Below are 25,460 nucleotides of genomic sequence, written 5' to 3' on the forward strand. Positions count from 1 at the left end.
AATAAACACCCACGAGCACGGCTGCTCGGCAGTCAGTCATCGTTCAGCACCACCACGCTGCGGAGTGCCCGTCTATCGGAGGGTGGCTCGAGCAATCCCTTGTTCACGAACCCGGGTGAATCGCGACACTGGCAACGAGGATGGGATCCTCGTGACAATAGCAAACGTCTCACAGGTTCACGGTTACAAGTTTGGCCCAGTGCCTGCCGGTATGTGGAGCAGGCAACGCAACGTAGGAACCATTTAGGGCGCGCAGCGCGATCACATTCTGTGCGCAGTTACAGAGCGTTTGCAAACTATAAGGAGTATTTATGACCTTTGAACACTAATATGTGCTGCCAATTGCGCGACTGAACGTGCTTAGAAGACGAAGAGGTTTTAAAGAGAGGATGAATATTAGAATAATAATCGTAACCAGCCTATTTACGCGCACCGCGGGGTGGGTGCAGCTCCTTGCTATCTAATATAATCTTTCGGTGGCAGCCGGGGATTGTGGCATCGTTGGTGAACACCTCGTCGCCGACGCTGTGCGATGTGCCCACTCTGGAGCACCGGCACTCCTTACTCAGTCACCTCGATCTGTCATTACAACGGCATTTGCCAAGAAACCTTTCACAACGGGACGCAACATACGGTTCTTCTAGCTGTGGGTAGGGGTAGCCTTCATATCTATGTGCTTTAGTGCAGATGTGAAGAGACCATTGATTGTCCCCTGTGCCACTGCCCCAGACGAACAGTGCCAGATTCTTCAATGAGGACCGAAAAGGTGTGTGTGTGTGCGCGCGTGTGTGTGTGCGTGCGTGCGTGTGTGTGTGTATGTGTGTGTGTGTGTGTGTGTGTGTGTGTGTGTGTGTGTGTGTGTGTGTGCGTGTGTGTGTGTGTCCTCCCTGCCTCTCCTTACTTTCTTCTCTTTAATGACTCCTGCCTTGTGGCAGTGGCCTGCATCCTATACCTCTAACTTTCCTAATCTCATCACGCCAACTATAAGATCTGTGCCGACTAGGTTGCCTTACGTTGGCACCCACTCTGTTACTGCCGATATACTGCGAAACAATCTACGACCATCACATGAACAGCGTAACTACAAATCTGCCTTTTAATTTCAACTGAAATAAAATATACGCCTAAACAACCGTTTGCTTTTCACTTCATGCTGCCATCATGCCGGCGTGCAATAACACAAACCTATTCTTTTCTAACTTTGATTTTTACTTATTACACAATACTGCAGGTCAGATTGGCTCAAGCAGGAGAGGAATACGATAACAGAAGTGCGTACGAAACGCAGGTACCGAGCTCGAGTAGTAACGCTTAGCCAAAGAATAGGGTTATATAAGAGGACCTAAAAAATAAAATAAATTCGAATTTTATTCTATTTCCACGATTGGTCAGAATTGTCGGGGCCATGTCCACATTGTCTTTCTGCATACCTTCCAATTTGTGAACATTACCATTCGTAAAATCTTTCTTGCCTCGGACGAACGGTGGTTTGTTGCAGAGGCGGACACACACGATGAATCGTGGGCTTGTGGCCAATGTATCCCAGGTACTTTTTCTTAAGTATTCACGTAAGTAGTCTTAAGTATTTTTCTTGAGTATTCATTGCAAGACAGACGACGGATATTGTTTGGGGACAAAATACAACCCAAATGGCGTAAACTTTTTAGACTGCATGCTTTATATGTAGGCGTCTGTCTTCCTCGGAATAAATAGGCTGAAAGCAGCGTTTCGTCTGTGCTGTGCCATTCTTTAAAATATGCCCAACTTTGACAGCGTTAAAACATAGTTCGCTATCAAAACCAGCTCGCCGAAGATACCAGCTTTACGGTTTATTTCTCTTCGGCGGCACTTTTGTTAGCGCGATTTTTTCTGTGGAACGCCAGGCCGAAGAGGATCAGCGCAATGAACAGGTTTAGTGCCGAGTGGAGCCTGTAGAGGTTGTCGAAGGAGCCCATTCCGTCTCTGAAGAACCCTGCGTGGAACAGTGCCGTAAAAAGAAGGCGCAGCTTAACTTTTCCACATGACAGGACGATGACGAAGACGAAAACGACAGGTGTTTCGAAAACATTAAGCGAGAGCAGATCACTACCCATGCATGCGCTAGGAATCGCAACGGTACGGTACCAGCTCAGCTTACATATCTATATTTAAATATTTCATCGAAATGCATTTAAAGTTAGATGGGTATTTTCCTAGAAACCCTTCATCATACGCACTCTGAGACAAAACTGTAAAACGCCGATGTATCGCGTAGCAGATGTTAAGGCCGAGTATCGGAATCCTTGCGGGTACTCCAAAGGTAAACTAAACGACTTTCACACTTGAATGCACAACTAAACAAATGGTCCGAATTTGGGACCGAGATCATTTTGCTTTTAGTTTACACGTGCTGTTAGCCGTTGGTAGGTCCTTCCCCTAATGCTATCTTCAACTCCACGATTGGCCAGCATCACCTCCTTTGAATAATTATACCGTAAGAAAATTTTTTTGCGAATACGGGCCCTAGGTCATCGTTCACCAAAAGGTTCTTACGCGAAAACTGCTCGTAAAACCGGATATTTGGCGAAGGCAGCCGGCCGATCGCAAACAACTCTTACGAATAAAAAGCTGTCTGAATTCAACCACGCATCTTACGCGCGAAGCATCCGATGAGATTTAAAGAAAATCTGGTAATACGACGGAAACTTTCGCTACGTGATTTATTGGTGACGAAAATTCACCGTAAACACAGGGTACAAAGACGGAAATGCGAGACGCGAGCGCTCAGTGGTTTTGGCTTAGTGGCTTGACGCAGCGCCTATTCAGATATGTGGATGAATACTTCATAGTAATGAGTAACTGGGGTTTTTTGAAGCGAATGGTCTTGGAGAATTTCAGGCGGGAAGGGGAAGAGCTACAGTTCACGCATGAAATGCCAGTCAAAGTTGAAATCCGGTTTTTAGACATCCATTCGAAGTTTCAGAACAAACATGTTTGCTGGGCCTATCATCAAAGATCCGAAAAACCCATCCTTCCTTTTCATTCAGACCATTCACACATAGTAAAAAGATTTACTGTCGTTTCGTTCGGTATGTTCCTAACACGTTTAAAAGAGGTCGAATTTCCTGATGGTGTTATTAAGGCAACGTGCAAAAAGCTGCTTCAACAAATAAATAAACAGAATAATGTTCTTGCCTAACGCTAAAAGAAACGAAATAAATAAATAACGCTTCACTGTCATACCGTACGTGCACAAAGTGGCACATGCTCTTAAGAACGTTGGAGTTATATGGAGTTAACCATATGGAGTTAACGCGTTGTTAACTCCATATAGGTTACGAACGTTAGTTCGTTAATTGATTAGCGCGCATCGAAATCGGCTCGTAAAAGAGGGCCTTGCCCGGTTCATCAGCTGAAGCAATTTGTTCACCGCACAGTAGGCGCCATTTACAAGTTACCTTTAGAACTGAGGTTGAACAGCACGAATAAAACAAGGACACGAAGAAACAAATGCCACAGACAGGCGTATTTGTTTCTTCGTGTCCTTGTTTTATTCGCGCCGTTCCACCTCAGTTCTAAACACGAACCAACTAGCCCTCATCACGATCTTACTAATTACAAATGACCCTTATCTAGCGGTAATGTTTACACAGGACAAACTGGTAGGCGCAGTTACGCGAAATCAAGAGAACATTTTGCGTCTTTAAAAATCACTTGTAATTGGTCTGTGGCTTCGCATTCCAGCAAATCAGCTATGACAAGGATGCAGCAGGTCCTGATTTTGTATGACAGCAAGGACCAGACTACCCGTGAACTAATAGGGGCATTTTCATTAAGAAACAGAGAGAAGCACGCGTCAGGCAGGTATCGCTGAGCTTACATGAGACGGAATATCGCTACATTGATAAGTCGTTTTAGACAGCTCGTGCCGATTGAGAGTGCGTGATGCTGTTTTTGTTACTTCCTAAAATTCTGCGTGGTGGTTTGGTTCTGGCTCCGCCCGCCATCTTTGCTCTGTTTTCCTTACTCCCTTTTGTATGTCTAGATATTCACCGTACATCCTAATAAAAATTAAGTTGCGAAACAGCGCTCGTGTCGGGCATTTACGTCTTTCTTCCTTGCGTTTGCTCCGAGTTCTTCGTAACCATGAACCCACATTCCAACTAGCACAATTAACAGTCTTGAATGATCGCTATACGAACCCACAATTGAGGGACTAGTCAGCAACAGCGGCACCATGAGCACACCCATGACTCCCCAGGTGGCCGTCATCATGCGGACGCCCACGTACTCCGCGACAAGCACGGGCTTCATGGACAGCACGCTGCCTGCCGCCAAGCTCTCGCCAACGACCAGCACGGTGACCAGCGCGTGCGAAGCCACCTCGGCCAGCAGCGCCACACACAGGGCCATGGCCAGAAGGTTGCACGCTACGAAGACGTCCCTGCTCAGGCCGAGCGTGTCGGAAGCCAGGGGCAGGCACAGGCGCCCAGCAACGCCGGACACTGCGGCGTACATGATGAGCGAATCGGCAAGCGGCAGCGGCGAGCCTTTGTCCACGGCGTAGGCGACCAGGTTGTTCATGAAAACTATATGCGAGTAGTCGAAAAAGACGTAAGTCACCGAAATGCCATAAAGTGCGGGAGTGCGCAAAAGGATCCAAATTTCTTGAAGGGAATTCGCGCCACTTTTGGTAGAAGCCGTTTCCTTTTCTCCTATTAGAGGAGTACGGACGTTGAGATGGTTTGCAGCCGAGACACAGGATGACTTTGAACTTGGAAACGATGTCCTCTGATCAAGCGTTGCCTCTGCCACGTTACTCGAAGAACGTTGAAGCGTCGCATCTTCTTCATATTCCTGCTTGGTTGGCTTGTATAGCTGCCCATGACAGGCCAAATTTTCTCCAGCAATTGCGGAAATTGATTTGCAGCAACCTATAATAGCGGCATCGACTTCTTTTGTACCGTGGCTCCTCCAAGCATGTGAGGCACGACCACCCACAGCCTTCGAACAGGGATCACGATGTCCTACATTACAGTCTAAGCTATATTCCAACCGCAGCGTCTTTTTCATAATTTGCTTGCTATTTGATCTGTGCTCGACAGCTGTTGTTCCCAGGCCTACAGCTTGGGCGTGGATTCCTGGTGTTCTTATTCTTGCATCTTCCTTTTCGTTCTCGAACATGGCTCCATCATGGCCTTTCGTTAAAAAATGTGTCATTTTCTGCAAGCACTCGCATTTCATCGTTACTGCGGGGTATTCGAAGAGAAGTATCAATGGCATGACGTTCATCGTCAAAGCGCCTAGAATAAGCAGCATACCTCTCACATGGTAGATGTCGACGAGTTTCGCAAGGATGGCAGGGAACACTAGTCCTGAAGCAGACCATCCAGCATATTTTAGTCCGCTGACTGTCCCTCTGTACTTGTCGAAATAGTCCATTGTGTATATCGACAGGCATATCATAAGTATACCCATTCCAGCGCCTGCAAGAGAAAGCACATATGCGGAATGTTTCTGCACCAACCGTACCAAAGAATATACTCACACTTGAGATGCTGTGCTAAATTACGCTTCTGTAACAAAATATGCGATAAAGACGCTAAAACAAGAGGCGCATCGCGACACCACGCCAGCTCACCGTCAGGTAAGGGAGTTTGAGAGCGTCTACTCTAACTACAATTTTCTTTTACGCTTTTTAAAGGGGGGAGGTAAGGAAGTATCAAAATAGGTTACGGTGAAAACAAATACTCCAATCTCATCTTCAAGAACGTTTTGTGCATTCAAATGGCCAAATGTCAGAAAATGTAGAATGTACGAGGGTTGATCCAGAAATAAGGTTCCCATTAGTTTTAGAAATAGACAACAGTGTCTATTCACATAGAAATTTACACCATTGGAAACATGCAAATTGCTCTATTTCTTTATATGCGTTTTTGTAGACGGTGCTCCAATTTTTGTATCCCAGTGTCGTATACTCCGCCGCCAACCCGTTGAGGAAGCGTTTCACCTCTACTTTGACTTCATCGTCGGTCCGGAAGCGTTGGCCACTCAAAGGTTCCTTTAACTTAGGGAACAAGTGATAATCACTAGGCGCGAGGTCTGGACTGTACGGTGGATGGGGCATGACAGTCCACCCAAAGTTTGTCAAAAGTTCCTAGGTTTAACGGTACACGTGGGGTCGGGCGTTGTCGTGAAGCAGCGTTATACACCGGCTGCCAGTCGTTCTCACCGGTGGTTCTGGATAGCTCGCCTGAGTTTTCTTAGTGTTGCACAATAACTGACTCAGTTGATTGTTGTCCCACGTTCTATGAAATCGACCAGCAGTATCCCCTTACGATCCCAAAAAACACTGGCCATGACTTCGCCAGCAGAAGAGTTTGTTTGAACTTATTTGCGACTGGTGACTCTGGGTGATGCCACTGTTTGGATTTCTGTTTCGTTTCGGAAGTGAAATGAAACACCCACGTTTCGTCTCCCGTGACAACGGAGTCCAACAATCCTTCCTTATCTTCTTGACACTCTTGAAGAAACTGGCGAGCACAGTCAAGGCGTTTCTTCGTATGGTCTGATGTCGATAGCCGTGGTACCCATCGAGCACAACACTTGTGATACCACAATTTTTCAGTCAAAGCTCTTTCTACTGTACCGTAAGAACTCGCAGGAACCTGCGAATTCTCGGACGGTGATCACGGCAAGTTCAGGGACGGTGATCCTCCTGTTTCGAAGAGCTTCGCGTTGGACCATCTCGATAACCCCCTCCGAAACTGACGGTATTTCACACCGTTCTTCACCGTGGATTTCCTTCCGACCGTCACTAAACTCCCTGCACCACTTTCGGACGTGTTGAAGGGACATGCACTTGTCGCCAAACACCTCAGTCAACTGACGATGAATATCCACGGGTGGAGTCCTTTTAGCGTGCAAAAAGAGAATTACGGAACGAATATCGCGCTAGTCGAGATCAGCAATGGGAACCTCCATATCGGACGACTGCTGAGCCACGAATGAGCGGCGCAGCGAAGCGCGGCCGGGGGGAATCTGCAGCGGGGGAAAAGCCGCGCGTAGCAGCATGCTGCTGGATTTCGCCTCGCACCTTCCCATGTGGCTGGAGCTCTTCAGGAACGTTATTTCTGAATCAACCCTCGTGTCAACTCGTGCACACTGATGTACGGGCGCTCAGTAATTGGTAGAAAATTTCTAATATGGATTGTGTTCTTTTATTGTCGCTCTAAGGTCTTAAAAATGAATCTATAGGCACAGCGCTAAAATTTGCGATTGTGAAGTCACTTGGTATGAGTCATTGGTGCCTCTTTATTAGAAGAAAAATTGTGATAAACATATTGCAAGCACGAAATTTATTGGAACGCATGCTGCGGGGGCAAGAATTTGCTGCATAATAATTGACACTGTGTAGTGTGTTGGTGGTAAGCTGGAATACAGCTATGCCGCTTGAAAGCTAAGCTCAATAACTCCTGACTTTTTGCTTTGAGGCCTGAACAAAGTGTGAACCTACATTTGAATTGTAAAACAATGTTATCATAGAAAAGTTCTACTGAAAACTATATTCTGTGTGACATACTTCTAGCTTAATTATCGCCAATATTTCTACACATGTATTGTCATTGTTACTTTGTACATGCGTAATAACATACTGCCATAAAAAATCTTTAAAATATATATATGCCCTAAAAATCACTGTGCATTTAATTGCCGTCGAACTAAGATCACTGTGTTGTCGGCAAAGCCTTGGCAGCTATCTATACTGATGTTTTGTTAGTTGAGAAGACATCGCTCGTCAACGTTGCCCCTAAAGCCATCTTGCATTACCATGTACATACTTTCTTAACTGCGCACTTCAAAACGAAGCACTTTCCAAAGAAACATAGCAATCGCCTAAACATTTAACGCCCGCAAAATGCATAGTATCAGCCATTTTCAATTGCCTTTAAATATGCTCCATGATCGCGCACGATCAAGTGACCATACCGATTGCGGTGTTTGCTGCGCAGCATTTAAAGTCAGTTTCTAGAAATTTTGAGAATTCACACAATAGCAACAACAATAACAAAAACTTTCTCTTCTTTCTCCTTTTATTCCCTTTACCCTTTTCCCCAGCGCAGAGTAGCGAGCCGGTACTAACACTGGCTAACCTTTCCTCCCCTTTTGTCTTTTTCTAGAAAATTTACTTTAACTTGATGCACATTGTACAGGTTGCACGGACGAGCAAAATGCTGCTGATCCTACTACAATGGGACGGCGGCTGCTCGGCGCTGTTACGAAATGCGGATTCTGTCAAGCCAGGAATTCTTTTTAGCCAGTCATAGGCAGGACGACATCTCAATTGCAGTATAGAAGGCAAACTCCTTTATTTTGCAGCATCGTGAAGTGACGAGCAGCAGGTCTAGAAAGGGGTCGGATGGCTTGCATTTAAACCTTCGTCGGTGACCTTTTATTCTCACGCTGATTTTGTGACCCATGGTGACCCATGGTGAACATAGTGCCCTACGGGCGACCCCTTTGTCTTCTCAAGAGCCCCCAGCTCTTTGCCACGTAAACAAGGGTCTTTTGACCCTTTCGTTTAAGGATAGCGGCCGTAGCGCCAACCGCGGAGCATTGCGGGCGATGCATTTGTCGTGCATGAGACGCAACATTCCTAGTAGAGGAGATGTGAACAAGAATTCGAAAGCATGTCGACAAGCTTGCAATAGCGTCTGTCGTTCTTCAGACTCAACAGTGCATGCGTCTCTAACTACTGCAGGGTTAGGTGCGGGCGCCTCGCGAGCATCTTTCTTCCGACGACGGCGTGGTGTCTTAACAGGACCAATGCCCACTGACATAATGGACGCGCTTACGACGATGCAGGGTGAGGCCTACATCAGTTTGCACACGCATTGAAATCAGTTGGTTCTATGCGCTTTTTGCTTCCGGTGACATGATTTGGCCGTGTTTTCTGTTTGCTGGAACTTAAACGGACAGCAGAATATGCTCTTATACATGATACATAATAAAACTTAAGGCCACTCGAAATTGTACTTGCTGGCCACAGCCTAATTACAGCAACATTTTAGACATACGTTACATTCAGTTGCTTCCGTCCTCATTGAACAGCTATGTCCACTATCTGTGCTCATACCGCGATAAGTGCGCTATGCATCAGGTACTTGAAAACCTCAATGCAGCAGCACATCCTTGACCTAGCGTCTTTGTTTGAAGCTGTGGTATAGAACATCCACCTGCATAACTCGGTGAAAATTGAAGAGACGTAAAACGTGAAGGTAAAGGCAAAAGAAGACATGATACAGGTAAAAATTTGTCCTTTTTGACGCATCAAAATGCTATAATTGTTCAGTGTCTTGAAACCCCAGATTGGAAGTTTTCAGTTTCCTTACGCAATTTCCGTTCACATCAAAACCACTTCACGACTGTAACGCGCAAGTGAACCTTCCACCATTCAATACCGTACTGAATAACATCTGTTGTTCCGAAGGCTTCAACTTTCGTTCGCGAAAGACGTGAGCATAAGTGCCTGCAGCCTTTACTGTTATATTCACCATTACTGTTACTCGCCAATTACGCTGAAAATTCTATCTCGCAAATAACATTGCTGCACATCGTAGAATTCTTTTTTTTAATCGAGAACGCCGAGTTTTTAACGTTGTTTAGAACACAGTGAGAAAGCAGAGCGCTATCCATTAGGAATTAAAGTATTTCCCCTGTTTCAGACGCTTTGAGAACGAGCATTTCATCCTTGCATCTCTACAATGCTATACGATTAAGAATGAATGCAAAGAGCTCAATCTTTTTTCATTATCGAGGGTTCTGGTAGGCGTTATTTTCATTTGTGAATGCATGATTATTCACTGAGGACGCTGGTTAAACGTATTCGTATCAAATGTGCCTAATCGGTGGTGGTGGTGGTGGTGGTGGTGGTGGTGGTGGTGGTGGTGGTGGTGGTGGTGGTGGTGGTGGTGGTGGTGGTGGTGGTGGTGGTGGTGGTGGTGGTGGTGGTGGTGAATTGTTGCAACAGGTGGGTTTAGCCTGGCGATCAAGGCCGGCAATTGCTCTGCCCGAGCATCTCGCACAATACCGCGGAAGGGTTTCACCATATGTCCATCAAACCGGTTTCTCTTAAGAATTCGATGAGGAGACGTGAAGTTTCTTTGTGGGCTATAACTGATCCCTCGGGAAATATAAGGTGTTGCAGGCGCGCATGCGGAAGGTCCTTGTTTTGCAGATCCTTCAGGAGAGTGTCTTTTTCATCTTGGAATTGCTGGCAGGACCACAAAAAGTGCTCAATGTCTCCTGTCTCGTTGCATACCGTACAGTTCGGAGAATTGATTCGCCCCGTTTTAAATAACCAGGCCGGTGTATTAGAAGATCCTGTCCTTAATCGATACAGAAGCGAGCCTTCCTCTCGGTGCAATGTCTTGGTTACGCAGGGCATATGCGGTGGAACCCAAAGCGACGCAAAGTGATCTCGAATGTCAGATTTTTGCAATTGATTACTCTTTGGAGCCTTGATTCTGGGAGGATGATAGAGCGCTGCGTATGCAAGTCCATCAGCTTAAGCAGCAAGCCTAAGCGGTACTCCGCAGATCGCAATGCAATAGGCAGTGATAGACGTTCTCGTTTATTTAGCGCATTCGTTTTATCACAGCGCCCAGCTTTTTTTCTCCAGCTCGCAGTCAGTAGAGCGGTTCAAGTACGGTGACGCCTTTCCCTGTTCAAACTACTCGATATTCCCGCTCGCAGCTGTGCGCGTTGAATGCAGTGATTGATGCCGCACTGTGAGGACAGAGGAATCAACATTCCTTGAAATATGTTCTTGTTCACAAGAAGAGGAAGTAAAAAGCATGACTCACCATAAAACACCCCAATGGAAACAGTCAACCAGGCGACGCTCGTTGCAAAAGCACTTGATACTATCCCAAGCCATGTCAAAACGCTGCCGAGTAGTGTTATGTGATACACAGACACGTGATGCTCGATCAGGTAAACTGGCAGCCCTGCGCAAGAAAGTTCGACAGCGTCGCGGAAGGCACTATCATGTTGTATCTTTTGTATCGAAGGTTTGATGTTTATATCGAGAAACTTCGCTAACAACTGCCAAGACTGTCACACCTTGCGGTGCAACGGAGTTTCATGCTGACAGTCATACGCTATTTAAATGAATATTTGGGTGTAAATTCTCGCGAATTCCTAAGCATGGCTATTTGTAGCACTACAGAAAAGATCTGTGGATGGATGATGAGCACCGATGGTTCTTTGACGTCTGCTGTATGTCGCTACATGGATGTTCTGTTATTTCATTAAAATACCGCTTCCGCGCGTGGCAACTCCTCCTTCGACCTTGTGTCCTGCAGCAAAGCTACAGAGCCATGGCATGACGTCTAAAGGTCAGTATGCGATATTGAAACAAGTGTTACTGAAACTGGTGGTCGCCGATCACTTCAAAGTGTGAAACGTCAATAATTTAACAAAATGTGCCACAATTCGCGTTTGCTGTAATAGTAAATTTAGGCTGTCCAAAATAAGTTGTTTAGCAGCCACGGACAAACCAGCTTTCGTGATAATTACCACTACTACAACTAGCACGAAGTATGCGTCGCCTGGCAGATTGTTGGCCATTGCACTTGCTTCACGCTCTGAAGCTGGCATTGACGTGCGATCGAGCACTCTTGCCTAAGAGTAGAAGGGTCTCCACTGTAACCATGGCGGTACCCGGAAGATCGCCTTATATGCTCGCATTACTAAATACTATACTGCTATTACCGATACCATTACTGATACTAGTTGATGAAGCCGCCATTACGCTGCATTACGCATTTAAAAAAGAAATCTACGATGTGCAGCAAAGTGTAACTATGCTGTCTGCGAATTAGGCAACAATCGGTAAGAAGCACTTTTCCTAGACACAGTCACATCTGCTGAATACCGCAGTGGCACCGCTGCGCGTCTCTCCGCCACTTAAACTAGATGCGAAAGGTGCCTGTAGATCACGAATAATCAGGGAAATAGCCAAACGTCGCATTTACGGGTCGCAACGTTATATTGATTTGTGCCAATTGAGAATGGCGCTGCTAGAGATCAAGGAGCACGGGCACCAAAAGATATAAATGTAAAGGACATGCGCGTCCCCGAGAATGTCAGTTACTGCAATCGTGACTAGTCAATACAGGAACACTACGCACGCAGCTTGCCGTTTTGTGCCCCAAATATGCAATATACCTAAACTGCTAACCATGCGTCATGTACGTCAGGTACGTCATGTTCCAAGAAATGACCACCACCAAGGACCATTTCAACCACATCAGTCAAGGCTGCGCGTATTGAGAGGCAGCTGCGACGACACCGCGTGCGACGGCGAGGAGGACGGGCGCCATTTTCAGGCCTCAGAAACTGCGAATAACAAGCAGGCTTTTCAGGAAACGCGTATCTCCAACCGCCAGAAACGAGACAACTCACGCGCCAACGGTACACCTCACGTGAGCACAGTGCCCCAAAGAAAACTCGCAACAAGCATCCTTTCGTCCTCACTAGATTGAAGAGCAACCACCGCTCCTTCTAGTTCAAGGCGATTGAACTGTACTCAGCTGTCTCAAGAGCTGATCATGTACAACTACGATCAGTGTTAACGAGCTACGGCGCATGCAGACGTTCTCCGGAGCGCTACACTCAAACTCACCCTCCAGAGCATATGCTTGACGTCACCGATAGATACACATTTCTGTGAAGTTGTCAAGAGCTACACGATCATCTTGGCATACTGGACTAACTGCACATCCTTATGCTGTTCATTCAGCAGACAATTTGCTCACTTTCTTGTTGTTTGCAGCACGCGCTATCTCAGGGGGAGGGGGAATGTGTAAGGGCGTACAGATGGATAGTAGCTGGAAGTGAAGGAGGACGAAGAATAAAGGTAGATATATATATATATATATATATATATATATATATATATATATATATATATATATATATATATATATATATATATATATATATATACACACATAGTCATATAATGAGAAGCCAACAAACACTGACACCAAGTACAACATAGGGGAAATTGCACGTGCTTAATAAATGAAATAAAGTAATGATAAATTAATGGAAATTAAAGTGGATGAAAAAACATGTTTTTTCATCCACTTTTTTTCCATTAATTTATAATTACTTTATTTCATTTATTAAGCACATGCAATTTCCCCTATGTTGTACTTGGTGTCAGTGTTTGTTGGCTTCTCATTATATGACTAATAAATATCGAGTCCCTCGGTTAACCCCCTTTCTTCTCGTTTATATATATATAAATATATATATATATATATATATATATATATATATAGTAAACTGGCTCAAGATGCCTCAAGTAGGCAATGAATGCTCAAAATAAAACATTAAAACATGTTAGGTGGCAATAAACGCGACAAACTAAGCAAAGTCTGAGAGCAGTTACAACACGTCGGTTTATCTGCAGCGTGCGAGTCGAAAGACTTTTCTGAAGAATCGCCGACTTCAACGTTATTCCCTGCTTTCGACCTAGCCGCTAGGACTGGACTACAGTCACTCACCGCCCAATATCAAGCTTATGTACAATTACGCCCACCAGTGCGGTAGAAGCTCCCCGTTCTTCCTGGAGCTGCGTTCAGATCGCCGGGTGCGCCAGCATAAAAGCGGTATGCTGGACCGCAGCGGCTCTGCTTCTACTAGCCCTACAGCTCCAACTGCACCAAGCGCGCCATTCTGAACTGTCGGTAGTCGTCAGCATGATCCCCAGGGCTTCGGAGGACTCTGTGGTGACGACATTGAGAACTGGATCGACAACTACAACAGAGTCAGGGGCTATAACAAGTGGAACGACCATCAAAAGTTAGAAAATGTCCCATTCTACCTCACCCACGTCGTGCGAACGTGGTTCTTCAATCACGAACGGAAAATCGCCGATTGGACCGCATTTGCGCAGAAGATCCGACAGATATTTTGCACTACTGCTAGCTGATCGGATGCCTCCAAAAACAACCTCACCGACCGCTGCCAACACGAAGACGAGTCGTACACTTCGTAGAGTGACGAAGTCCTGGCGCTCTGCTGACGTGCCTGTACCAACACGACGAAATTGTGCATCTACCCGGTGACACAGATCTACCTGAACTGCGGGCTCTTATACACACCATCATATGTTAGGAGCTCCACGGTCAAGATTTGACATGCCCCTCGGTTGCCTCTCACCAGTAAGCGCCTTCTGGACTCCGTCAGATCATCAGGGAACAAGCAGTCGCACTGTCATATGCACCGCATGCACTCTGTCCCAACGTTACTAGGCAGCAGCCCTGGCAACCCACGGCGCCCTACTAGTCAGCTGTTCCTGATGTGTAGCTGTAAGTAGCTTTATAGTAGCTGTAATCAGCTATTGCTGATTAGTACTAATTATTAATGCGAACGCATTGTGTGGATCATGAGGCGGCGTTAGCGCGACCACACGATGGTCCGAAAGATCAAGGGAGCCCAAGTGCGCCAATCGAGGTAGTTGACGTCAGTTAAGAGGAAGCTTTAGCTCGGGTGCTCCTACTAAATACATGTGAAAGGACAATTCGTTTTTCTCAACAACCACTGAGCCGAATTTGAGAAGGTTTATTGGATTCAAAAGAATAACTTAAGATCTAATGACTGTTGGTTTCGGACTTCGGAAGGCGAAGTAAATTAATGTAGAGTGCATTTAGGCACAGGCTTAGTTACGATAGAGTTAATTACGGCACTCGAAGCCACCACCATTGGTAGTTGAACCCACTATCTCTTGTGGTAATTAAGGTGAAGTTAATTAATACTGGGATTATTAGGGCACTCGAACCCACGATCGTTGTTGGGAGTCGAACCATCGACCTTTGGTGGTGGCAATGATTTCGGATTCATTCACCTAGGGACGAATAACCCCTGTATTCGGAAATGCATTTTAACTTGAAGCCCATCCTTGACTTAATATAAGTAACGCTTGGCGCGAACGCGCCCAAGAGGCTCATTGCGTTTCGTTTGCTACGTTCACGACAGGCGTCATTTAAATCAAGTCTCAGTTCGCAGTTTTCTTGGCTTTGCGTCGTACTTTGAGCGGTTCCTACGCGACTTGGCGACTATTGCGGCCCCTCTTCACAGCCTTCTGACATCCACGCCTCCCATTATGTGGTGTGATGACTACAACGCAGCCTCTGACACTTTAATGCACGTCCTCACCTCAGGCCCAATCCTGCGACACTTCGATAAGAGTTCCCCGACCATACTTCACACTGATGCCAGTGGTCACTGCATCGGTGCGGTTCTCCTACTACGTAATGCCACCGCTGAAAAAAACAAGTATAGTAACGTACGCAAGCCACATCCTTTCTTCTACAGAATTAACTTACACCATACCCGAACAGGAATGTTTTGCCATCGTTTGGTCCATTCAAAATAATCGCGGTTTCACCCGGAAGGCGAAGCTTTGATTGCGATATAAAATTAGTAGACAGCTTTACGAAGTGATGATAGTAGTGCTACCGGCCATATAAACTCGAAGACATTCGCTTGCTAAATTAACATGCACGGTGTCATGTGCGCACAGGCAAACAGAAACACGCCTCACTCGATGACTGGCTGTCGAAACGTTGGCGAGGGTTGCAATGTGGGCTTGTTGGTAATGCATCTTCAAGGGGAGTATGGTAGCGCAATTCAAAGACGGGACAAGAGCAGACACAAAGGGACACACACAGCGCTATGTGTCACACAGCGCTGTGTGTGTCCCTTTGTGTCTGCTCTTGTCCCGTCTTTGAATTGCGCTACCATACTCCCCTTGAAGAAACGTTGGCGTGAGGGAGAGCGGCAGCAGCAGCGAGCGAACTGGCCTTCGTGCTGCCTCTCGCTTCAACGCGATCTGAGCGGCGAGAACACAGCGCACATGAAGCCATGAGCCCTCGGCGCACTTGAACTCTGTACTCATTGCAGGTCGCTCTCAAGATAGCGGCCGCGCGGCTGGCTCTACTCTGCAAGAATTTGGGCGAATTCGTGAGAATGCGGACTTAAAGCGCAAAAAGCTTTACGTTGAAGTAGCACTCGTTCTCTCTAACCTTTCTTCTAATGTTTTCATTTTTACGCTTTAAATCTAGTATGACTCAACTCATCGCAGATCGCTTGCAACATAGGTCTCGCACGGCCGCGCGTATATTATCTCCGTTTATATTAGCATTCCTTTACTGTCACGTGCAAGTGCTGGAAGGAACTTCAAGTTGATGGTGCTCTGTCCCGCTGTCCGCTGCGGTCGCTTCATTTACCTTCGTCCACAGCTTCTCTACTACCGCCTAGACAATCTGTGCCTGCTCAGGATAGCAACTCTCCAGCCCCGATAGACGCCTTCCCTCGAAAAGGATAGAAAGTTGAGTGAGTTGGCACGGTAACATATTCTTGGATTGTAGCGCGAAGTGACACACACACAGACTAGACACAAGGCACAAGGTGGGGGCGCGAGATTTGTGAGGCATATCACATTGACAGGGAAGGTGATAACTATGTCAGCACGACATCACTTGTCTTGTCCAAAAAAGAAAAAAATGTACTTACAGAATAGTTCGCCACATTTTGATTAGATTGTGCTTGTACTGTTTTAACCCTGTGTGCGCATGCACCACCGAAATGTATATACGTACCTTCTCTCGCAGTAAAACCTCAGTTGACGTTTAGCGCTCGTCCTGTCGTCTTCTCTGTCTGTGTCCCTGTTATTTGCGCTAGTCTTTTGATTAATGAGGATACACCAACTAGCCCAGCTTTCTGCCTTGATAGAAGAAGGCACGACGAGCGCTATAGTCCTCTCTCCTAGCCTATGTGTGCGTCACTTCGCTCCACAATTCAAGAATATGCCTTCCCTTCAGGTGGGCCAAATGATTTAATAATAATATTTGGGGTTTTACGTGCCAAAACCACTTTCTGATTATGAGGCACGCCGTAGTGGAGGACTCCGGAAATTTTGACCACCTGGGGTTCTTTAACGTGCACCTAAATCTAAGCACACGGGTGTTTTCGCATTTCGCCCCCATCGAAATGCGGCCGCCATGGCCGGGATTCGATCCCGCGACCTCGTGCTCAGCAGCCCAACACCATAGCCACTGAGCAACCACGGCGGGTGCCAAATTATTTCATCTTCTATCTCAATGCAATTGCTCGTATTGTCGCTCACCTCAGTGTTTCCAAACGTCAATCAAACAGTCACTTGCGACGCCGACTTGCTTTATTCTGGTTTCAAAATGGTGCCTTATACTTTTACATTTATCACCGCTCAGTTAACCGATGGGCCTCAAGCGTTATTCTCCGTTCCCTTCGTCTCAGGGTCTTGGGCGCATTTCATGATGACACAACTGCTGGGCACAAGAGGTGCGACCGTGTCAAGCCACGCTATTTCTTGCCTGGCCTCTTTCAAAGCGCCGCCAAACAGGTATCGCCTCAATAGCTTCTGTGAGCCCTGCCAGCACCGCAACCGTTCAATTGTCACTTCCGTGATTCCACTACAGCCTATTCCGTGCGGTCACTCCATTTGAGTTCGTCAGCATCGACTTGTATGGTCCACTCCCAAAAACACCCGCTGCTAAAGGCTGGACTGTCACTGCCATCGACCACATGACACGCTACGCCGAGACTTCATTTCTGCAACATGGCACTGCCTATGAAATTGCCCAGTTCTTTTTACGATCCATCGTTTTGCGGTACCGAACTCCTCACGTGCTGTTGAGCGATCGCGACAAGGCGTTTCTTTCCTGCAATACACAGCATCGCACACAAAACAATGTCTACGTACCATCATCGGACTAATGCTCTGACTGAACGCTTTCACCGAAGTTTACCTGAAAATATTTCGATGTATACACACCCCACCATACTAACTGGGATATTCTTCTTCCTATTGTTAAGTTTGCCTACAAATCCGCCGTTAAACGCACCACTGCATACAGCCCAATTTTACTCGTTCATGGGCGGAATACTACTTCAGTGTTTAACATTTCCTTGATCTCTGCTGCTTCGCTTAGCATAGCAGCCCTTTCGAAAGCGCTTCATTCACGAGTACACTACTGCTGTCGTGTCGTCCGCGCCAACACGTACGCCGCCCAGGCAAATCGAAAACTTCGCTACGACGAGAAACAGCGTCTGGTATCGTTGCGCCCAGGCGACGCAGTTCTTCTACGGACTCCCATTCGAACCCGTGGCCTCCTTGAGAAGTTTCTGCATCGCTACGTTGACCTGTGCGCTGTCATAGAAAAAATGTCTGCTGTGAATTAGCGCCTTGTTCCGGCGCATTCTGCGGATGACCACGGTCGCCGCATCACGGATACTGTCAACGTGTCCCGCCTCAAGCCGTTCACTCGTCGCTCGCTTATCCTTCGACTTGTGGCCAAGATGGCCGCTTCAAGAGAGCGGGAAAGAGTGTGGGCGCCGTTAGCGCACCTCATCGTTTTCATCTGTATATTTTCATCATCATCCCAGATCCCAGGCGAAAAGGACGCGAATGTCAAGGACTACAACATTAATAAAGATCCTCTGAACGAAGAAAGAATTGCGTGGAAAGCAAGGTTATAGTTGTATTACACGATCTGCAGCATTATTTTCCATAGTTCCTGCATTACGCCACAGAGTGTGCTGTGAACCTAAGCGCAATAAGTCTGGCTGCAGTAGCAGCTTCTTTCAATGTGGGCATAAATAAATACTGAGACATATTTCACTAAGCCTCTGTTCAATTGATGTTATATAGTAAAAAAAAATTATCGTGCTTAGCGTTCTCTACCTTCGGCGGCATGGTGGGTGGCCTTTAAAGTGAAGTGACCTGTATAACAAAGAATTTTTGAGGTCCCGACAACTTTCATATTGACACGTGAATTTGTTTATCTTTTACGCATGAACGCTTTTCATTGTCTAACAAATGTTATGGCTCAGCGCAGGACGCGCCTCCATGTATCGGAAGTTTCTGGAATGTTATCGATGCTTTTATTCACTTTATGTTGTCGCCGAATCTTTTGTAATCTCATTGCATGTATGCGCGACGCGAATGGCACAGAAATTTCTGGAAGACACGAGGGCACCTGCGATTACTCTAGAACGTTCGATGGCTTGTGTATAAAAGCTGACGTGCTTTACCCGCTGATCTGATTTTTGACGATCGCCGACTGTGTTCGCCGCTGTCATTGTTCCTTGAATGTAGCCTGTTTTTGAGGGCACAGGTTCGCCCAATATAACGCTAGTTTCGCCATTCACGATATTGCTGTTTTCTTCACCGTCACTTCCACAGTGAGGCTGCCACTATGTCTCACATGCTCTTAGAGTGCGGGTCGCTGGGTCCGTAGTTCACCATGGAGGAGTGGGACGCGCTCCTGCGAAGTCCTGTCTTTGAGGACCAATTCCTGGCCGTCCAACGCGCCCGCGATCGGGCCGGCAGGCTAGATCTGTCCGTCCTGTCGCGGGATTAGCCGGGTGCGCGTTTTATCGCGTTTTGCTGGACCCAATAAAAGTTTATTCACTCACTCACTGACTCACTCACTTCCACGTGGCAATATCAAGGCATTTGACTGCATATCGTTCAAACCTCGTGCCATCCGCCACTCAGCACCCCTTTTATTTATCTTTCACAAACGTACCAACCCGACATCTGCGGCCTCTCGAACCACCACACCGCATTTCCCAACGGCCACATGAGTGCTCACTATTTTAGTGCATCTTATCAAAAACACGCTCATTCAACTATCTAGTGGTTCTATACACTACTTCACAAGGGTTCCGGGAAACAGCTTAATTTTTTTCGCTACTTAGTAATGAAGCCTGAAATGCATTACTGCAGTTCACACGTTATCGCGGCGACATTACAGTGCAGTCGTCAATATTCAACGTCCAACTAAGGAACGAACAATTAAAATTTTATTCGACAAACCTGTGGTCCTACTACACTTTCACTCACCGTTGTAAGTTTCGTGAGCGCTTGTGCGGGCATTGAACGACTTCATCATCTTACATCATTGCATGTTTTGTGTAATCCTGCGCTATCTTTATATCGTCTTCTCGCCGTTCATAAAATGTACATTTCTTCTCTTTAAGGTCTTGTTCTAAGCACTGTACAGTAGCCTTTAGCGTGATAATAAATAAATCAGTAAATATTACATGCGAAAAGATGCAAAAAATGCAAAAAAGAAATATTCACAATCTGAGGAGCTTATTGCACAGCCCCACAGATGCAAGTGCACACAGCGATTAGTAGGGGAGCCGGGACACAGTCCATGTCTTAGATATTTGTGAATCACAGACGGCATTTTCGCATTTTGGAGCATATTCGCGTACAACAGTGCAGGATTAATGTACCGGATACCCTAAGCTGGGCAGCATTGTTATCGTTCTTGGCCCCTCGGCACTTGTCACTGACCCGCGCCATGGGGCTCAAATACGCAGCCCCTTTGTGGAACACCCGAAACATACGTGGTGGTCGACTTTCGTCATCAGACCACAACAATGAGACGAGGAGATACTAAAAAAGGGAATGTTAAGGCGAGATCATACCGCCGTTGCCGCTAAGGGCGACCTTAGCGGCAAGAAGAGCCATCGTGATCATCATCATCATCATCATTATCAGCCTGGTTACACCCACTGCAGGGCAAAGGCCACTCCCATACGTCTCCAACTACCCCGGTCATGTACTAATTGTGACCATGTTCTCCCTGCAAACTACTTAATCTCATCCGCCCACCTAACTTTCTGCCGCCCCCTGCTACGCTTCTCTTCCCTTGGAATCCAGTCCGTAACCCTTAATGACCATCGGTTATCTTCCCTCGTCATTACATGTCCTGCCCATGCCCATTTCTTTTTCTTGATTTCAACTAAGATGTCATTAACTCGCGTTTGTTCCCTCACCCAATCTGCTCTTTTCTTATCCCTTAACGTTACACCTATCATTCTTCTTTCCATAGCTCGTTGCGTCGTTCTCAATTTGAGTAGAACCCTTTTCGCAAGCCTCCAGGTTTCTGCCCCGTAGGTGAGTACTGGTAAGACGCAGCTATTATACACTTTTTTCTTGAGGGATAATGGCAACCTGCTGTTCGTGATCTGGGAATGCCTGCCAAACGCACCCCAGCCCATTCTACTTCTTCTGATTATTTCAGTCTCGTGATCCGGATCCGCGGTCATTACCTGCCTTAAGTAGATGTATTCCCTTGCCACCTTCACTGCCTCGCTACCTATCGTAAACTGCTGTTCTCTTCCGAGACTGTTAAACATTACTTTACTTTTCTGCGGATTAATTTTTGTACCAACCCTTCTCATTTGCCACTCCAGGTCAGTGAGCATGCATTGCAATTGGTCCCCTGAGTTACTAAGCAAGGCAATATCATCAGCAAATCGCAAGTTACTAAGGTATTCTCCATTATCTCTTATCCCCAATTCTTCCCAGTCCAGGTCTCTGAATACCTCCTGTAGGCACGCTGTGAATAGCATTGGAGAGATCGTATCTCCCTGCCTGATGCTTTTTTTATTGGGATTTTGTTGCTTTCTTTATGGAAGACTACGGTAGCTGTGGAGCCGCTATAAATATATTTCAGTATTTTCACATACGGCTCGTCTACACCCTGATACCATAATACCTCCGTGACTGCTGATGTTTCGACTGAATCAAATGCTTTCTCGTAATCAATGAAAGCTATATTTAGGGTTGGTTATATTCCGCAAATTTCTGTATCACGTAATTGATAGTGTGAATATGGTCTATTGTTGAATAGCCTTTACGGAATCCTGCCTGGTCCTTTGCTTGACAGAAGTCTAAGGTGTTCTTGATTCTATTTGCGATTACCTTAGTAAATAGTTCGTAGGCAACGGACAGTAAGCTGATCGGTCTATAATTTTTCAAGTCTTTGGCGTCCCCTTCATTATGGATTAGAATTATGTTAGCGTTCTTCCAAGATTCCGGTACGCTCGAGGTCATGAGTCATTGCTATACAGGGTGGCCAGTTTTTCTATAACAATCTGCCCACCATCCTTCAACAAAGAGCCAGACTCTCTAAAACAACTCGCGTACTCCGGGAGGCGTACGGGTGCTCGAGTCGAATATTCGGTGCCATCAGCCCTCCTCACTAATGGACAGTGTTAAATGTGTGTCATCTGTGTGTGAGTCCTTTCCACTTGCGGCTGAGTGAACGAAGGTGCACGCGTTGTTGCGCTCTCTAGCCACGAAGGCGGAATCCACTGCGTCTTCGACCACCTCATTCGAAGATGAGGACATCACCGGGAAGACAGACGGGGTTTAAGACCAGACGATCGCATTCTTAGGAAAAGCTACAACTTGAGCTTCACCTGCTCGGAAGTCACATCTGGTTACCAAGTATTCCCTGTAAATAATCTAAACATACGTCTGTTTTAAAAAGTCCTCAATGTGACACCAAGGCCACCGGCCCTTACTCCGTCGTGGTGCATGAAACTTCACCAAACAGCAGCACTAGCTGGTTTATATTTCAAGCTGAACGAGCGAAACGATAGAGACGCGATAACACTTTGCAGACCTTCGAGTAGACGCCACTTTTCCACGAGGGCTCTCTAGCACCACTAGCGGCCGTGGCAAAGAAACGGGCATCAAATTTGAGATTTACTATAACACCCTCGCCCACTGACCATAGCAACACTCATCCTGGCCACACTGTTAATGCGATTAGCATCATTTCGATATTTCAAACGTTTTCCGGTCTGCCGGTGTCTAGCTTCTTTCATTGTGCTTTTTCAACTTCTGCGAGAGCACTCCACAGATACATGTCCGAATGTAAAAAAGTGGAAACGCTTGCTCTTCTAGCTGACGATGAACGAGTTTTACGCCTGCAATAGACGCCTGTGCAATCGCGCCTTTGTTCTTTCGGTGTCAGGTTTCCTGAACCCCAATTCGGAAGCGCGAGCGGGACAAACCAGGCTGAGATTTGGATGCCGCGTTTATTAAGGCTCTGTGTCGTCCGAAGGTAGGTCTAAGCGCTGCGGTATGTGGGGGCCAGCGGGATAAAGGTGCGTGTGGGTAGGTGTCCATCTTTAGTGAAGCTCTTTTTTTCTGGCGCCCGAAGGTGCACACGTCGTGTAAAAGTGACTTTAGCAATACGGTTTGTCACTACATCGCTGAAATGATAATCGCACTAACGTTAGCGATGATTGTGAGATGCGTTGGGCCGGAATGTTTCGTGTTTCCCTCGAGTGGTCTTTCCTTAGTCAAAAGCATCTTTCGCGAGAGCCTTTACTATGCTATGATATGAGCATACCTTCATCACCGAAATTAGAAGACAAAAGGAAGGCCTTTACGACAATGTATGTTTTCAGGAAAAGTGTTTCCCTACATCATCAGCACCACAAATGTTACCTGCACTATTCACAGTGTAGGCCGGAAAGTTGTGGCAACGATAAAAAAACAGTGCGCCAGAGGCATGCGTGGTACATTTTATCAATAATGCACGCTCAAGAAAAGACGAGAAGCTTAAAGAATGGCGTACCAACCAGGTGCGAGACCAGGGCGACGATCGTGAGAGGCCACGAGGCAACCTCGTGATTGACGCCGTACGCGTCCATGAACCGCACGAAGAAGAAAGGTGCGTTGGTGATGAGCACGGTTGACAGGAACGCCACCACCGTCACCAGGACTGCCATGCCGCACAGGGAGTCCACATCAGTCACACGGATGCCATCCTTCGAAGACGTGCCTTTGCGTGATTCAGGCGGAATCTTTGGAAGCGATGCTGTCATGATTGGTCGACTTCAAGGCGCTAGAAATACTGTATGAGTACACACGTCAGTAGGCCAGTTTTAGTGGGAGGTGCTGCAACTTTCGACTTATGCCTCGCTTACAGCGAAAGGCTTCAACACATGTTAGTTTTTCTTGCAGCTACACGCAAATAAATTCATTCCGTCACACTTATTTCCTGCACAGTTAGGGCAGAGCTCTGAAACCGAATGAGCGCAATAACTGAGCTTGATCCCTCAAACTGATCACTGAATCATCACACGGCAACTACCTAAGTGGTCTCGCCAACACATGGGCATGATAGCATATACTCCGATAATGTTTTGACCAACAATTTTCACAGTACCCATGCAGTGCCTTGCAATGTCGCAACAAAGTTTATTTACTTCGCACAGTAGTGTTCTTATGCCACATTCGCACCATATTAGAGCTTAATGTAGAGAGTACGGCGTTCGGTAACGCCTCAGATCTTCCAATAAATAATTATATTTCTAAAAACGCAACAATTGTCCTGCGTTTCAACCATTTCGACCGATACACACACGTCGTTCGACCCTATAGCAATCACGGATAGCTAGCGACCGGTTCATGGGACAAAGTGCACTTTTCTTCGCAGCATTAGAAGCATATGCAATATTTTGTGTGCGTGTGTGTGTGTTTGTGTGCGTGTGTGTATGTCTATATGCATTCGTGCATGTTTGTCAGCGTTCGCACGTGTTTGTGTGTGTGTGTGTGTGTGTGTGCGTGTGTGTGTGTGTGCGTGTGTGTGTGTGTGTGTGTGTGTGTGTGTGTGTGTGTGTGTTCGCGTGCGTGTGTGTGTGTACATGTCTGTGTGCGTGGGTGTTTGTATGCGCGTCAATTTGGCAGTTTCGCGGTGTAACTTCTATAACACGCGAAAAAAGATTGTTCAAATTGCGATTTCCTCAATTCTAATGCTCAACGTCATGCAAAATACACATCGAACATCAAAGTAGCGAATGTGTTTAGCTTTCTCACGGTCATGTACATTAAGGAGAGTACACCAGTATAGACCATGTATGAAATGAATGATCAAATATGGACTGACGAGTTAGCTGTGTGATGCCTGAAGCGTCTGGATTGCTTGAAACCGTACTAAGAATGTTCTGTTGTCGTTGTTTCGTTTCCTCTAGAGTAGTACTTTTATAGTGTCCTAGCACCCGTTCCAAGGACCAAATACCCACCATCCTGTTGCTTCAAGATTCACTGCAGCATAAAAAATGTAGTCACCTTCTTAACTGAATAGCTATGGGAAGTTGGAGTTGTTAATGGAGAAAAGACGGCTAGTTTTGTGCTCGACATTAATTAATGTTTCCAGCGCTATTATAACAGTGCCTTGGAGCAGGACAGGACTAACGCCAGCCTTTCTCTTATCCTCGTTTTTTTTTAATATACAGCTTTTAACCAGTCGACATAAGTGCGCTATCATTCATTACATCAAAAGATTTTCACATCAAAAGATTAGGAGAGACTTGCGTTAGCCATGCATCTTTGTCTCTGTTAGAATGCGAATTTCAGTATCTTCCCAACAAGTGCGTTAATCTGAAGTAGTGTCTTTTTGTTATTTCCTTTTTTTTTGCTTCCCTACCTCCTGATATGTTTAGCTAATGTCTTTATACCTTGCCATGTTCTTATGCTGTGGTTTTTGCAATCACACACACACACGTGTGTGTGTGTGTGTGTGTGTGTGTGTGTTTGTGTGTGTGTG

The 25,460-nt window shown here is 46.2% G+C and overlaps 1 protein-coding gene across 1 annotated transcript; it reads right to left on the reverse strand.

Moving 5' to 3' along the window:
- Positions 1 to 1,829: 1,829 nt before the first annotated feature.
- Positions 1,830 to 23,925, reverse strand: LOC135912760 (uncharacterized). Its single transcript, XM_070533229.1, has 4 exons — positions 23,487 to 23,925; positions 10,845 to 10,988; positions 4,182 to 5,465; positions 1,830 to 1,972 (listed from the first exon to the last, which is right to left on the reverse strand). The coding sequence occupies exons 1-4, from the start codon at positions 23,734 to 23,736 to the stop codon at positions 1,830 to 1,832; spliced, it is 1,821 nt and encodes a 606-aa protein (XP_070389330.1). The 5' UTR covers positions 23,737 to 23,925.
- Positions 23,926 to 25,460: the final 1,535 nt, after the last annotated feature.

This window comes from Dermacentor albipictus, chromosome 2 (genome assembly GCF_038994185.2).
Source record: "Dermacentor albipictus isolate Rhodes 1998 colony chromosome 2, USDA_Dalb.pri_finalv2, whole genome shotgun sequence".
Classification (NCBI taxonomy): Eukaryota; Metazoa; Arthropoda; class Arachnida; order Ixodida; family Ixodidae; genus Dermacentor; species Dermacentor albipictus.

What these genes read in the sequence shown, in the direction of transcription:
- LOC135912760 (XM_070533229.1), bottom strand. Translation starts at nt 23,736, where the DNA reads ATGACAGCATCGCTTCCAAAGATTCCGCCTGAATCACGCAAAGGCACG. An exon ending in CCTGGTCTCGCACCTGGTTG is followed by an intron (nt 10,989 to 23,486) that starts GTACGCCATTCT and finishes TTTCTTGCGCAG; the next exon opens with GGCTGCCAGTTTACCTGATC. An exon ending in TTCCATTGGGGTGTTTTATG is followed by an intron (nt 5,466 to 10,844) that starts GTGAGTCATGCT and finishes TTTCTCTTGCAG; the next exon opens with GCGCTGGAATGGGTATACTT.